The following is a 16,576-nucleotide window of genomic DNA, read 5'->3' as shown; positions in this document are numbered from 1 at the left end:
CCATTTTGGATTTTTAACAAAATTAACACTTCATATTGAACCTTTCTATAATATTTACATTTCCCATCTTTCATTTATAAAACTTAATTTATCATACTATCTAAAATATTTTGATGTATGCTTTGTAATATTTAATAAACACAGTATATTTAGACATCTAAAATTATTTTCTTCCATATTTCTGTATAATACATATATACACATCTACCTGATTTTTTTGTTGGCTCTTTGGTATCCTTTATATGGATCTATAATAGTTTATTTAATTCCTTTTGTATTAATATACATTTGGGTTTTAACATTTTTTATTATAACAAATGTTGCTTCAATGAACATTCCTTTTGTGTGTGTGTGTGTGTGTGTGTATGTATACTAGGGAGTGAACTCTGTGTGTGTGTGTGTGTGTGTGTGTGTATGTGTGTATACACTAGGACCTTATGCCTACTAGGCAAACATCCTTCCACTGAGGTGCATCCCTGGCCCTTTGTGAAAATTTTATTTTGAGATGGGGTCTTACTGAATTGCCCAGGCTGGCCTTGAGTAGCATGTGTTTCACCACACCTGGCTGAATATTCTTGAGTTAAATCTCTTATTACTCTTGTGGAAGTGATAGTTACTAGAATTTCTTGTAACTGTATGTCAAGTCAAAGGATAAGAATAAAATTGTTATAGATAAATGATAAATTACCCTTCAAAAGGACAAATTTATATTATCATTACTAGATATGAAAGTTTTTCTACCTTTAGTCAACATTGTTGCCAGATTGATATCATCCATAACTTTCTATGGTTTTCAGTGATTCTGTATCTAATAGTGTCTTATTTCTTCCCTTTGTATCTGCCATTCCCATTGTGTATCACACAACCAAAATTGTTAAAATTAATCAGGAAATAAAAGTGGAATGAGACTGAGGGGGGAATTGAGAATTTAAAAATATTAATGCTGACAGTCATTCCTTATTTAGTGCTCAGTCTATTTCCACAGCACCATGTGTATAATCCTGCCTAAATATTTCCCTCTATCACCTTCTCCTTACCTTCCTCCTTTCAGCTAGTTACCCTGTGGCTTTCTATTACACTTCAAGTTCAGATTTCTTAATCTTAACATACAAAACTCTGCCTCATTGGTCCATATTTATCTATCTGATCTCTTGACCTAACAGGTCCTTCTCAACATCTCCCCTCCAGTGCATTACTTGATTATAGTTTCATATTTATGTTTTTCCATTCTTCATTTCTCAGGTGCACCACTTTTTTTTCCTAGGGAAAGAATTTGTGTCTTCAACCATATTCTCAAAAGGAATCCTCTAACCCTTCCATTGCTTCATTTAAAATACCAAATTGTTCCGTCCAGTGGAACCGGCGCGGAGAAAGGAGACACCACTAATCTTTAGTTTGAGATTTATTGCATCCTCCCTGTTTCTCTGTCTCCTTTGTTCTTCCACTATCTTCCTACTTCTTTTCTCTCCCTCTCTCCTCCCCCAGGCTCCTAGCTTATCAGCCAATTACAGCAAAGCTTTCTCTCACGCAGGAGAGCATGCAGAGGAATGCCAGCATAACACCATATAAATCACGAGCTGTTCACGCGTGGCATGATATTAGATAGCCAATCCTTGACCCTGGTGTTAATACGTCATAAGTCTCCAAGGAACTAGTAACAGCAAGCCAGCTTTTTAGGTACTTCCTTATTTTGGTAGCCAGTGCCCTTTGGCTCACTACCAGGCGCCATCTTGTCTAAGACGGCCCTCAACACCAAATGATCGATGTTATGAGTGTGAGGTATCATGAAGTCTGGCCTCCAATTTGGAATCCTCCTGCCTTAGGCTTCTGAGTAGTTGGGATTATGGGAGTATGCCACTGTGTCTGGAGAAAATGGTTTTTGAGACACCTGATGTGACTGTTCATAGGCCTTTCTAAAAATTTTATTTTTGGCTTTGTTGTGGATAATTGATCACATGTGGATTATTTTCTCCATTTTATTTTCCTATTAGTTGTCTCTGCCACAGTTCTTTATAACTATTGGATATGAACTTTCCCAAGTTCAAAGCCAATTTATTATAGGGGTATTAGGAAAATGAAGATCAAAATTTCAGCATTATAGTTGGATATGGTGGAGAATGCCTGTAATCCTAGGGATTTGGGAGGTGGAGGCAGGAGGTTCACTAGTTCTAGGCCAGCTTCAGCAATTTAGCAAGGCCCTAAGGAACTTAGCAAGTTGCTTTAATAAATTAATAAATAAATAAATAAATAAGTTAATTAATTAATTTAAATGTAGCTCGGTGCAAAATGCTCCTGGGTTCAATCCCTCATACTACAAAGGGTGGGGGGCATTATAAAGAGTAGAACACAATATTATTGACCTGTGTCATACCATTGGGTTTTATTTTTTGCCATTTTTTAGGTGTACGACTTCAAGTTTCTGTACTTCCATTTCCTCATCTGTATAACAGGAATTAACTTGTATTTAATGGGGTTGTTAGGAGTAATTTAGCTTATGCACAAAATATGCCTGAAGCAATGCCTGGCATGTGGAAGAACTCAATAAATGTTAACTGTTGTTACTGGTGATAAAGTTGATACTTGAACAGTGGAGTCCCTAGTACTGCCTTCCAGAAGTAGGAAGACTTACTCAACATTTGAAAAACTTAGACATTCCTGTTGGATAGAGCAGAGCACAATGTGTGTTCTCTCTGGGCCAGGAGACTCCTGGAAGGCAGAGGAAAGTAGAGCCTAATTTCTTTCTGAGATTTACTAATTAATATTACATTTCACTGCTGTGTACAAGAGAAATAAAGGAACAAGTGACCAAAAATATTTAATGGAAAATTTCTCTTGATGGGAACTGGAGGTGTAGGAAAGAAGTACCTTGTCCTTCTTACCCCAGCAGCTGCCAACGTTGGGGATCCACAGGAAAAGAACAATGGGTAAAATTCAAACCTTTTAGTTTTACTACTTGATTTTGCTTAGGTAAAATGAGGTTTATGGAATTTTAAAAAATGAACTTTACTTATTTATACTCTCTCTATTCACCATTGGACAGTTCAATAAAATCTTAGAATTCTGTTATTTTTCTCCCATCTAGGTGCTGCAGGACCATCTTCTAAAAGAAACACCTGATACACTCAGTGACCCACAGTAAGTTATATTGTTTGTAAGTAACTCATGTTAAGGATTTGTTTCACTCCCAGATAACCACATATAATTTCAGTATAAAATTTTCCAAAAAGAAGGAGAAATGAGAATACTTAATATATTGCTATGTACCAGATGCTTTTACTTGCAAGTTGTCTTGCTATTTAACATGAATTATCTGGGAGCTGCATGTTTAGTTTTATTAGAAAGGGCTATTTGTATATTTTTTTATCACATTAGTCTTGTGACAGTCGTACTAGGAACTATTTCCTAGTTGAAAATAATTGAAACTGTAAGTAGTTCTAAAGTAGCTCTATTGAAAGAGAAATAAAATGTGTTTTTTTTTTTTTTTCTTTTGGTGGTTCTGGGGATTGAACCAGGGCCTATGCGTGCTAGAAGGCAAGTACTCTACTACTGAGCTACGTCACCAGCACTTTTAATTTTATTTGAAACAGGGACTTTCTAAGTTGCCAAGGCTAGCCTTGGACTTGTGATCATTCTGCCTTAGCCTCTCAGGTAGCATAGACAGGCATCATTGTGCCTGGCTGTTTTAATTACTTTTATGTTCTAATCAATTTAAGACTGCATAGGGAATGTAATCAGAGATGCTTTGATATTCATACTAGAATCCCCCTACCACATGCTACAGAGAGCAGCTGCTTCCTCACTTATTTTTAAGCAGTAGCTTTTCATCCGCTTTCACAAAGTGAAATAGTAAAACATGTGATTAAAATTCTGTGTGTGAGTGCATTTTGAGGGGGAATTGGCAAAGGGGAGAGCAGAAGATAGAAATAAAGCAACTGGTAGATATTTAATGATAAAACATTTAAAATAAAAGTGCCAATAATGTAGTTTGACTTATTCTCAATTCTTACATATGTTTATTTTCTTTTCAAATAAAGAACTGTTCCAGAGGAAGAAAGAGAAGCTAAATTCTATCGAGTTGTAACTTGTTCTTTATTGGCATTAAAGAAATTGCTTTGCCTCTTACCTGATAATGAGCTTGAGTCTCTGGAGGAAAAATTTAAGTCTCTTTTATCACAGAATAAATTTTGGAAATATGGAAAACACAGTGTACCTCAGGTATCCTAAGTTTTTTTTTTTTAATTTTAAGTCATTTTTCTGATGTTCTTATTAGATTATGCTTATATTTTATGTTTATTGTTCATATTTAAAATTCTTCAAGGACATCTTTGTGGTGGGTCATTTAGGTCTGAAGTACCTTTCTTATTAGAATGTTGTTCCATTTCTGTTTTCTCTTTTTTTGTGTGTGCCTGGGGATTGAATCCAGGACCTCTTGCCTGCTAAGCACATGCTTAATGACGGAGTTCCATCCAACTATCTATTTTTATGTTTTTAATTTAGTTTGAGTCTCACGTGCAACCTTGAATTATCATATTTCTTTGTTCATGATCCCTTAAAATTGTTCGTGTCTGCAGGGCTCTTCTCATTTAACATTTTTTCTCTTTGTCCCTATCTCCCTCCGCTTTTCCATCTCCACTGGCTGATCCTTCTAATGTTTTTAATGTGTGTATTTATTTGTATAGTCCATTCTCACTATTCATAGTAGTTTATATTTTATGATAGTTTAACTACTGAATTAGCAAATGTGGAAGCATTGCCTCTAAGGGAAATACAGAATTAGGTTTCTATGAGCCTCTGGTCACATTTTTTTTTAAATGATCAATACAAAACCTTTCCTTATCATTTCTATTTAAAATGTGTGTATTTGATTAATTAACAATAAATTCATGGACTGGCAGCATGGGAACTCATGCCTGAATGAAGCTTAATCTAATAGATTTTCTCTGTACGGTGCATCACCGTCTTCTTGCCCTTAGACACTGTAGACAGCACTTCAGCACTGTACTTGGAGGCCATTTAAAACTCAAAAATCATCAACCAAAACCATAAGAATTTTAAAAAGATATGGTAAAGACTGAAAGAATATTTTTACATAATATGAAAACTGAAATAAGAAGGCAGGGCATCACTTTGGCGGGGAAAGTACATTTTCAAAATTTTTGCTATTTAGGTCCTTTGTCTCTAAGAATGTTTTAGTATTCTTTACAGTGAATGTGTCTTTGTGGTTTTTGTTGCTGTTATGAAATGGGCTTTCTTTCTTATTTCTATTTGTTTCTACTGCTGTATAGGAAGGCTGTGCTTTTGTATGCTAATTTTGTATCCAGTTAATTCTTCCACTAGACACTTGCTAGTTCTCAAGATTGTATAGATTTTTTTTGAACTTTTTCTTGTCTTGTTATATTACTGCAATTGTAGTATTTAGGTTCCTTTTCAAGTCTTTTTTTTTTCCCCCTCTTGTTTCTTTGTATTGACTAGGTTCTCTTACCATGTTGAGAAGTGGTGATAGTAGTATATATTTCCTGTTTCAAACTTCAATGGAAATATTTCTAAACTTTCAATGTTAAGTATGGTATTTACAATATATTTTAAAAGGTTTGGGAATTTCTTTTTTTTTTTTTTTTGTATCAGGATTGAACCCAGGGGCACTTAACCACTGAGCCACATCACATCCCCAGCTCTTTTTATTTTTTTTATTTTGAGACATGGTATTAACTAAGTTGCTTATGACTGTTGCTGAGGCTGGCCTTGAACTTGGAGTCAGGCATATACATTCCATCTGGCTTACTTTTTGTTTATTTGGCTCTTTTGTAGGCCCCAAATGAAGAGATCTCCTAAGAAAAAGAGGATTGTTGTTTACTTTAGTCATAGAAGATGTTAAATTTATTCTTTCTGCCTTTACTTTATCCCTAATAATTCCTAATGTCTTTTTAGCTATTTGATACTCTTAAATAGATTTTTTTTGGGGGGGGTACTGGAGATTGAACTGAGGGGCATGCAACCACTGAGCCACATCCCCAGCCCTATTTTGCATTTTATTTAGAGACAGGGTCTCACTGAGTTGCTTAGTGCCTCCATATTGCTGAGGCTGGCTTTGAACTCAAGATCCTCCTGCCTCACCTTCCTAGCCGCTGGGATTACAGGCATGTGCCACCATGCCTGGCTATTCTTAAGTGGATTTTTTAAAGTGTTTTTATAGCTATTAGTTTTATTAGTGGGAGGGTTTATGTGAATAATCTTATCTGCCACTACCATAAATAAATCTTATCAAACTTTACTAGGTTTTCATTTAATTCACTTTCTATTTCTTTTTTTAGATCCGCTCAGCATATTTTGAGTTAGTGTCTGCTTTGTGCCAGCGCATTCCACAGTTAATGAAGGATGAAGCTTCCAAAGTGAGCCCATCTGTTCTACTTAGCATTGATGACAGTGACCCTGTTGTTTGTCCAGCACTCTGGGAAGCTGTACTCTATACACTTACAACTGTTGAGGTATATAAGAGAGGAACATTGGGGAACACTTATCTTTCTAGTTGTAGTTTAGAAACTTTAGATACCATATGAAAGAGACACCAATCAAATTATGATATCTAAAACTTAATGAAAAAAGGCCTTCTTGGAAATAAATACTTAATCTAAATTTGCTATAAATCTTAAAGTGACTATAAAATGGTGTAGAGATTTTATTTTAATTGTGTTTGACCAATTTTATTTTTTAAACCTATGTCTCTGTATAGTCAGCATACCTGAATCTTATATTTATATAAAACTTGTCTCTTTAAGAAACCAGCTTTTATGGATATACTTTAAATTAAATAATTATTTCTGGTTAATGTTATTCTGTAAGCATATGGAATACATGATTATTATATGGAATACATTTATAATTTCAGATTTTTTTGTTTTAATGATATGGAGAAATTTTAGCCTTTTTAGGTAAAGTAATTTGATTTTTATTTTTGACAGCCTATATGTATTTTATGATCTCTCATTATTATTGTAATCTTTTCTTTGGTTAGGACTGTTGGCTTCATGTAAATGCAAAAAAAAGTGTGTTTCCCAAGTTGTCAACTGTGGTTCGTGATGGTGGTCGGGGCCTAGCTACAGTCATATATCCTTATCTTCTGCCATTCATCAGCAAACTGCCTCAGTCCATTACAGATCCAAAGTTGGATTTCTTCAAAAATTTCCTCACCTCTCTAATAGCAGGGTAAAGAATTAAAATTCTGTATTTTTAAAAGCAAACTTTTTCTTGTTTACATTCTTATTTGAATTTCTCTATATTGTTTTGCTATTCATTAAATACTTTAAAACATTTTGGAAAAATACAATTGGAATTATTGTTATTATTATTATTTTTATTGAGATGAGGCTGGCCTTGAACTCCCAAGCTCAAGGGAACCTCCTGTCTCAGCCTCCTGAGTGGCTGGGATTAAAGCACCTGAAAGTATACTCAGCTCAGTGTCCACCACCCCCCACCACCCCCACTACTGGGGTAAAACCCAGAATATCATGCATGCTGGACAAGCACTCTTATCATTGAGCTACACTTCCAGCCCAGAATTCAGTTTTTGGGTATTCTCAAGTCTTCTTTATTTGTACCTAGCAAAAAGCTAGATAAATATGGTAAGGTACCTAGAGGAAATACTCCATTTTTCAAATAGCTATATTTTTTAATGTTGATAAGTAACAAATGACCTAATAGCAGAAATTGAGCCCATGAAGTTTTTTTCAATGTTAAATTTTATAGTTGCTTATTAACACTTGAAAAATCATTTCACTTAGTAAAAGATATGCAGTTAAGGTTAAAAATATTTTTTTTCTTTACTATCCCATCATCTCTTTGGTTAAGTCTTCTCTTTCATGTTTGCAGGTAGATTGATTCACAAGCAGAAAATAATATGTCTCATCTTGGCTAATACATTTTTGAAAATATTTTTTTTCCTTTTTATACTTATTCAAGTTTATATTCTCACTGGAAGCACTTTTTTTTTTTTTTTTTTTTTTTGCAGTGCTGGAGATTGAACCCAGGGCCTTGTGCATGCGAGGCAAGCACTCTACCAATTGAGCTATATCTCCAGCCCTAGTTTTTTTTTTTTTTTTTTTTTTTTTTTAGTTTAAGAATTTTACTTCAAAAATCTTTTGATATGTTTATTTTCAGTGTTTTTATTTTAGTGACTTTTAGTTCTTATGTTCTTATTCATGAAAGAGTAATCTATGGTTATTTATTTCCTTAGGCTGTCAACAGAGAGAATTAAAACTAGCGTTTCAGAGTGCTCAGCAGTAATATCTGCTTTTTTTGAATGCTTACGTTTCATAATGCAACAAAACTTAGGTGAGAAAGAGATTGAACAGATGCTCATCAATGATCAGGTACTTAATGTGAAAATCATCACTCCCTTTGTACACATACTGTAAAGACATAAGCTCATTGTGTCTTGTTTGTCACTTTCAGTAGTTAGCCTTCCATGTAAAGATTTTATTTGAATAATGTGAATTTCTGACCAGGTAAGTAAAAATTCTGTATTGTTAGTTTATAGTGTAATATCTGACAACTATGCTTTAGGCTAATTAAACATATCCAAGTTCTCTTTTAAAGAGCTGTTTCAGAGTTATCCAGTGCAAAACAGAATTTGAAAGATGCTATTTGTTACCTTTTATATTAAGTTTAAATTGTGTAATATCATCTTGTTACTTCTAAAATACTCACATGCATTTATACCTTTGTGAACAGTTGGGTTTGGCTTTAAAATCTGGTGATAAGAGCAGGTTCACAATGTGGTCCCCATGGTAAGAAATTAATGAAATTACAGAAGCTCAGATCTTTGTTGTTGTTGTCTCAGGTAGTTAACTTCTCTTACCTTTGTAATTTAAAGAAAGAGTTTTGAATTCTATGGACCTTGTCTTTTACTTAAAGTCTCATATCTAGATGTGCCTGTAATTAAGTCAGAAAAGCAAATAACCTGAAGAAGTCTTGAAGATGCAAAGAAAATTGTATCATATGTAACATATGTATCATATGTTAATCATATCATAAAAAATAATTTTATGTGGAATATTGTGAAATCATTAAGCTTTTTATGTAATACAAAAATAATCTTAACTTTTTTTTACAATTCTGAGGAAAAAATTTGTCTTTTGGATATTAAATATGAAATTTTATAGTGTTTTATAAATACCTTGTTTAAATTTTATTTTTCTTGAAAACTGAATGTTTATATATTTTACTTTCTCTTTCAGTTGATCCCTTTTATTGATACAGTTCTCGAAGATACAGGATTGGAACATGGTCAATTATTTAACCATTTAGCAGAAACTTTAAGTTCCTGGGAAGCCAAAGCAGATATAGATAAAGATGATAAAATGGCACAAAACTTGGAGAACGTATTGTCAAATTTCTGGGAAAAACTATCAGAGACCTGTGTCAAGAAAATCAATGAGCCAGAAGCTGATGTTAAGTCTGTTTTGGGTGTATCTAGCCTATTACAAGTCCTTCAGAAGCCAAAGAGCTCCTTGAAGTCAAATAAAAGAAAAATGGTTAAGGTTAGATTTGCCGATGAGATATCTGAAGGTAATGAGAGTGAAAAATATGCATCCTCAGAAGGAGAGAACAGTGAAGGCTCAGAATTAGCAACTGAATCTTTTCCCACTAATAATTCTTTAGACATTTTGTCTCCTCTAAGGGAAAAACCTTTGGAAGACTTGGTCTGTAAACTCGCAGAGATGAGTATTAATTATGTTAATGAACAAAAGTCAGAGCAACATTTAAGGTTTCTGGCTACTCTACTTGACTCCTTCTCTTCAAGCCAAGTATTTAAAATGCTCCTTGGTGATGAAAAAGAGAATATTGTTAAAGCCAAATCTCTTGAAATAACCAAACTTGCACAAAAAAATCCTGCAGTGCAATTTTTATATCGTAAACTAATAGGATGGCTAAATGAAGATCAAAGGAAAGATGCTGGTTTCCTAGTGGACATTTTGTATAGTGCCCTCCGTTGCTGTGACAGTGACATGGAAAGAAAAGATGTCTTGAATGATCTAACCACGGTATTAATTTTGTATATCTTTCTAAGTTATTGTAATAAGAAGTGAGAATAAGAATTGTTGTTGGGATTGTTTTTGGTTTATTTTTTTGACTATGAATGTCAATTTAAAAACAGTATATTCTTGGGCTGGGGAGATAGCTCAGTTGGTAGAGTACTTGCCTTACAAGTACAAGGCCCTGGGTTCGATCCCCAGCACCGCAAAACAAAACAAAACAAAACAAAACAGTATAGTCTTGATTGTAATTTGGGAAGTATGTGAGGCTTCTGGTGACAAAAGTTGGGAATAAATGGGTATGTTCTTTCAGTCCATAATTTTAAAAATTGGACTAACTGAATATGTTTTGGTTTTGGATTGGTTAATCAAGATTTCATTACTTTTAAAAAGTTTTGCCATTAATTTTAGCATATTGTTTCTAACTCCTTTTCTTCTTTCAGGAGGATCTGGAGTGGAATTCTCTTCTTCAGGTTATTGAAAAGGTATCTTAGGCTTTTTTTTTTTTTTTTTTTTTTTTTTTTTTTTTTTTTTTTTTTTTTTTTTTTTTTTTGTCTTTCTGTTTTTTATTTGTACGTATAGAACAGTCAAAGCCACAGTTATATTCACACACGGAATCTGGTCAGGTAATCACATATCTGTGTTAGAGAACTTCCTTCCTTATTGTAATTTCCTTACCTTAATTTGAGAAGATGTTTAATTTTTGTCTTTTCTGGTTAGGGATGTCTGGGAAAAACAGTTTCTGAGAAATTCAGTGTTTCTTTCCTAGCAAGCAATGCAGGAACAGTTAAATATTTTATTATCATTTAATTAAGGATACAGGTTGCTGCTCTTATCCTAGGTACATTTTCTTTTGTAGAAGTGATTTGTTTCTAGCATCACTAGAATAGTTCAGAAAATTAAGTTTTTCCTACTCTGGAATACTGTGAAGGCAAATTAAAACATTCTAGCCTTTGTGTGATATATAACTTGACTAAATAAGAATATTAGTGGTAAAAATAAAAAAACACACAACTTAGATTTTTTAAAATAACTTAAATATTCCTTTCTAATGAAGATATAAGTGGTATAACTAACATTTGTCCACTGAGAGTGACTAGCCATTTAAAATTCTACCTCCTTTTAAAAGCGGTATTGCTTTTCTATTTTACTCTTATATTTATAAGAATTTTTTTTTTTTTTCCTATTCTTTCTCTCTTGAGCCGGGAATTGACCCCAGAACCTCATGCATGCTAGGCAAGTGCTCTACCACTGAGCTATACTTTAGCTATGTTCCAACCATTTCTCATTGTAACTATATTCACATTGTTGTACAACCAACCCTTAGAACTTTTTTGTCTTGTAAAACCAATACTCTGTTAATTAAACAATAACTTTCCATTTTCCCCAGTAGTTTGCTTTTATAAAACATACAAAATATTACATCTTATCAATGAGAAATATAACTTATCAAGCACATCAATTGCTTTAATTTATCCAGTGCCTCTATTACCATAGCCAAGCTACATGAAATGCCAGCTTACCACACTGCTGCTTGATATGCCTAGAATCAGAGCAGAGGGCATCAATAATTAGAATGATGAGTACTGTTTTGGCAGTACTGGGTATTGGACCCAAGACCTCATGCTTGCTAGGCAAGCACTCTACAACTGAGCTACATCCCCAGCAGGAATCAATAATTAGATAAGAGTAGACTGATAACTCCTGCCAAGTAGTCCTGGTACTCATATCTGTTTAGAAGAATGTCTGCTTTTTGCACAGTGTTTGGAAATTCCTAACTAGTATTTGCCTCTTATGCTTCCATGACTTACTAGCCTTCCATCTCCTTGTAGCTACACAGATTTTTACATTAAATATGTCAATGCATAAGATGTTGAACTTTATGACCTGCTAACTTGAGAGACATGCAGAAGTTTTTTATTTTTGTTTTTGTTTTTTCACTACCAGAATTCTATGGACTAGATTGGATTTATTTAGCAGATTACTTTAGGAAAGCCAGTATTGAAGCTATCCAAATGCTAAATACTTTTTCTTGGTTTTTAGAACCTATTTTCTTTAGGTAGACTTATAAAGTTTATTTAAAATTAAGAAATAAAAAACAAAACTGAAATTTGGAGCTGCAAAAGGATCTTCGAGTTTCTGTATATTAATCTTTTCAGTTTTCAAATTAGGAGATAGGCCCAGGTTGGTTAAGAGATTTGTCCAAGGTCATAAGACTAGTTTAATGGTAAAGCTTGGACTAAAATATAAGCTCTGATTACTTATAATTTTTTAAATAAAAGGATAAGCAGTTTATCAGGCACTACCCAATCCGCACTTGGATTTTTTTTTTCCAGATTGCTTTGAAATGAACCAAGTTGCAAATTCCTTTCTTCTCAGCCCATAAAGCAAAAGAAGCTCTGGGAACATGGATCAGCATGCTTTTGGGGGTGGATTTACAAGTTTTTTCCTTACTTCCCCACCCGATGCAAATAAATAAGTTGCTGTCAGATACCTATCCCCAGTAATTCTGTTTCAGAGAATTTGGGAAATAAGTCCATTTGTTCAGATTGAAGTAATTTATCATTATTATGCATTAATTGTTCTTTAATTTTAGCAAAATTAATGAACAAAATGTCATATTTATAGAGCACTTATAAATCTATCTTCAAAGTTCATCCATTCATTATTCATTGAACATAACTGCAGTGTTGATAGCAGGTATCAAAGAAGTTTAAGACAGTCTCTGCTCTCAAGGAACTTACAATCTCATTGGAAAGACAAGACATATACAGATGAAACATTTAAGTAATAATACAATCCAGTAAGTGCTTTAGAAATTCAGAGAAAAGCAGTGATCTTTGTGGGCTAGAGTGGATGGGGGAAGATGTCATAAAACAGGTGGGATTTGAACTGATTTTCAAAGAGTAGATGGGATATTGATAAAGAAGAGGGGTAATGTTTATGGTTGGGAGGATAAACATTTGTAAAGCATGGAAGTGTACATAAACCAGAGGTAGTGGGGAACAGGGAATATACCAGTCTTCCTAGAACGTCAGGAGGAGGAGTGGGGGATAAATTTGGGGCCATCATGATGAAGGGTGGGGATATGGTACAAATAATAATTTAGAAAGATGTACCTTTTGATCTTGCCTCTAATCTTTGCTTTAATTTTGTGGTTTTAGGCATGTTCTAGTTCAGATAAACATGCTTTAGTAACTTCTTGGCTAAAAGGCAATATCCTTGGAGAGAAACTGGTTGCCTTGGCAGATGGTCTTTGTAATAAGGACTTGGAACCCACGATGTCTTCAGATTCTCACTTCTCAGAAGGATGGACTCTTCTAAGCTTGGTATTATCCCAACATGTTAAAAATGGTAGGGAAAATATGTTTTTTGTTCTCTAGCAGGGAATAATAATCCTTTTCACTTCTTGAGGGGCTTCCTTGCTCAGATTGCATATTATTGGTTCAGATTAATGAGACTTATTCAAATATTTAAAAATTTTTAAGCACCCTAAATATTTACTCATCTTTATGGTGTGACTTACAAGGTATTTAATATTTTAATTTTATATTCAAAATGTTTTGGACATGGCAAAGCTGCTTACTCTTAATTTTGTAGACCATTGCTGTTTTTTTACTTAATTTAAAACTGCTTTATCGTTGGACTTTTATGTGTTAGAGGAACAGATTGATTTGTTAATATAATTTTCTTTGTGTAATACATGAGCACCTTAAGAAACCCACATAGAAGGACCACATGGTTACTAATTCAAGGTAAGATATTTTAAAATACATGGTTAATATTTTTTATTTTTTGTCTGTTTGGACTTTTTTTTATCTAGATTACTTGATTGGAGAAGTATATGTTGAAAGAATTATTGATAAACTTCATGAAACTCTATCCAAAACAAAGAAATTGTCAGAAGCTGAAAATAGTGATTCATCAGTGTCTTTTATCTGTGATGTGGCCTATAACTATTTCAGCTCAGCAAAAGGATGCTTGCTAATGCCATCATCTGAAGATTTATTATTAACTCTCTTTCAGTTATGTGCTCAGAGCAAAGAAAAAACACATTTGCCAGGTAATAGCCTACTGCTCAAATATTTTGTTGGGAATCTCCGGCTCTGACCTTCATAGTGAGTGTAAGTGCCCAGGCTTTATTAATTGAATCATAATGTGTTTGAAAGTTTAAAGTATTTTAAGTAAATTTTAGCTATAGTCTTATATAAATATCAGTTTTAGAAACCAAGTTAAAGATGTATTAGGTGTTACTTGACCAAGGAAACAGTTTTGGAAGGCGCTATAACAGATGATTTAGAATCTTAGCCTCTCCACTTAGCTCTGGCAAGTTTTTTGATTTCTTGATGCCTCGATTTTCCTCATCCATAAGAGGAAGAAGATAGAATTTCTTTGTCATTGTAAAAACCATTCAGTTTTGGTGCATACCAAAATGCAATTGAGATTGTCTTGCAAGGACTATATTCTTGCCCTATGTGTCAACTCAGATTTACTATCAAAGGGACATAAAAATGTTATGATTGAGAACCCTTCTTCCCCATCCCTTCCTTTAATTTAACTTCTTGTTTGGAAATAGTAATTTCCTTATTGTATCTCCAAAAGGAGAACTTCTTTAGTAAAGAAGTTCAGAGTAGTAAATAACTTAATTTGTAAAATCTTACCATTTTACATTTATGTGACACAGGCTAGCTTGTAGTCTTGCATGTGTATGACACAGTTTCTTTTTAGCAATTTAATTTTAATGTTTTCTTTTAAAATGATACCTTAAATATCTCAGATCCACAGTGAGTTCTTTCAGACATTTTGTACTGATAAAGAGTAATTCAGTGAGATTATAAATTCCTGTTAACATCTTAATTTTAGATTTTCTAATCTGTAAACTGAAAAATACTTGGCTCTCTGGTGTAAATTTATTGGTTCATCAAACTGGCAGTACACATAAACAGAGTACCTTCCTACAATTGTCTGCTCTATGGCTGAAGACACAAGTTCAGTCTTCATCTTTGGATAACACAAGGTAAATTTTTTTGTAGTCAATTTCACATTGTCTCTTTTATACTTAATCATTGCCCTTGAATATGATTCCATGATTAATGTGAGTGCCTATGAAAATTGACTTATTATGTAAGAAATCTGTAGGACTCTAAGAGATGATGCAAACGCACACATTTTTTTCTAAAACATTTGTTTTAATGATCATCCATTTAAACTGTTGATTAATGGAAGAATGATTTGTTTTATCTACTGGACTGCTAATTTGTGGTCAGTGATATGATGGTGCCTACATCCTGTGTTGAAGACTGGTTAGATTACAGTTAGTAATCTCTCATGTCTGTCACATGTACTTGTTGTTCTTGGTTGTTTTGTTGAATTGCAAATATGTTTCACATATCATACCTAAATGCATATAACGAAAATGAAAACAATGCATGTAGAGGCTTTTGGGGTTGGATCAAAGAATTGTGTTCTTTACATGGAATGAGATAGTTATATTTCAGAAATATCTGATCTGAATTTGGTCTAGTCCCCTTCATTATGAAATAGAAGCAGCCCTCTATTTTGTTTGACTGTACGTCTAGAGGGAAGAGGGCATCATTTACCTCTACTTTTATTTTTATCATTTTTGTTCAAGTATACTATTATCTGTCATAGGGTAATTATTTTCTACCAGGGTATTCAAGCTGGTCATAGCATAATTAAAACAGTTAAGTTCTTTACATTATTTTCAGTCTGCAGGTCCTCTTGTCTGCTGTTGATGATTTGTTAAATACACTTCTAGAGAGTGAAGGTACTTATCTTCTGGGAGTTTATATTGAAAGTGTAATGCCAAACAACAGTGAGTGGGAAGAGATGAGACAGTCTCTTCCTATTCAGGTATGTTTGAGATTGGAGAGTACATATCTCATTCTTAAGTTTGAATTTCATGTAGACTTGAATATTTTTATTTTATTCTGGGGAAGAAAAAAAATGAGTATCTTGCTTTGCCTTCGACATCATCAGAGATGGGTACAAAAGTCAATGAGACTTGGTTTTGTCCTTAAGGAGTCTTGAGAAAATATACATATTGATAATTTCCTGTAATAAAAACCAAACTTCTGTGTTTTAGAGGTTTTATTAATGAAGTACACATTCTAATAACCTTTTTGTTTTTCTCATGAATTACATAATCCTTCATAAATTAGATAATTTAGAACGTTAATGATTTTGTATATAATTGTATGTTTTTTTTATAGTGGTTATACAGACCTCTTTTAGAGGGAAGACTGAGTTTAAATTATGAGTGTTTTAAGACAGATTTTAAGGAACAAGATACAAAGACACTTCCCAGCCATTTGTGTACTTCAGCATTATTGAGCAAGATGATCTTTGTTGCACTAAAGAAGAAAATAGTCCTAGAAAATAATGTGCTTGAGAAAATAAGTAAGTAAATATGAGGATTCAGATATAATGCACAAATAAGTAAAATTTTAAAATAATTGTTACATAGTAACTTAAATCTTTAAGACTCTTTAGCTTTCTATTGACTGTTGTAGTGATAGGAAGCT

General features: G+C 33.4%; 1 protein-coding gene across 1 annotated transcript in view; it reads left to right on the top strand.

The window, feature by feature from the left end:
• The window catches only part of Ltn1 (listerin E3 ubiquitin protein ligase 1), a 50,365-nt gene that overhangs the window by 8,523 nt on the left and 25,266 nt on the right, over positions 1-16,576 (top strand). Inside the window, exons 5-16 of the mRNA XM_047564477.1 lie at positions 3,083-3,135; positions 4,035-4,215; positions 6,312-6,485; positions 7,013-7,203; positions 8,231-8,366; positions 9,234-10,040; positions 10,475-10,516; positions 13,196-13,385; positions 13,855-14,094; positions 14,895-15,048; positions 15,761-15,905; positions 16,265-16,451. Of these exons, the coding sequence (XP_047420433.1) occupies positions 3,083-3,135; positions 4,035-4,215; positions 6,312-6,485; positions 7,013-7,203; positions 8,231-8,366; positions 9,234-10,040; positions 10,475-10,516; positions 13,196-13,385; positions 13,855-14,094; positions 14,895-15,048; positions 15,761-15,905; positions 16,265-16,451 (2,500 nt within the window). The remainder of the gene's footprint in view (positions 1-3,082; positions 3,136-4,034; positions 4,216-6,311; positions 6,486-7,012; positions 7,204-8,230; positions 8,367-9,233; positions 10,041-10,474; positions 10,517-13,195; positions 13,386-13,854; positions 14,095-14,894; positions 15,049-15,760; positions 15,906-16,264; positions 16,452-16,576) is intronic.

The sequence above is a fragment of the Sciurus carolinensis genome, chromosome 9 (genome assembly GCF_902686445.1).
Source record: "Sciurus carolinensis chromosome 9, mSciCar1.2, whole genome shotgun sequence".
NCBI lineage: Eukaryota > Metazoa > Chordata > Mammalia > Rodentia > Sciuridae > Sciurus > Sciurus carolinensis.
Note: the sequence above shows the minus strand (reverse complement) of the source record. Positions and strands in the feature narration are given on the sequence as shown.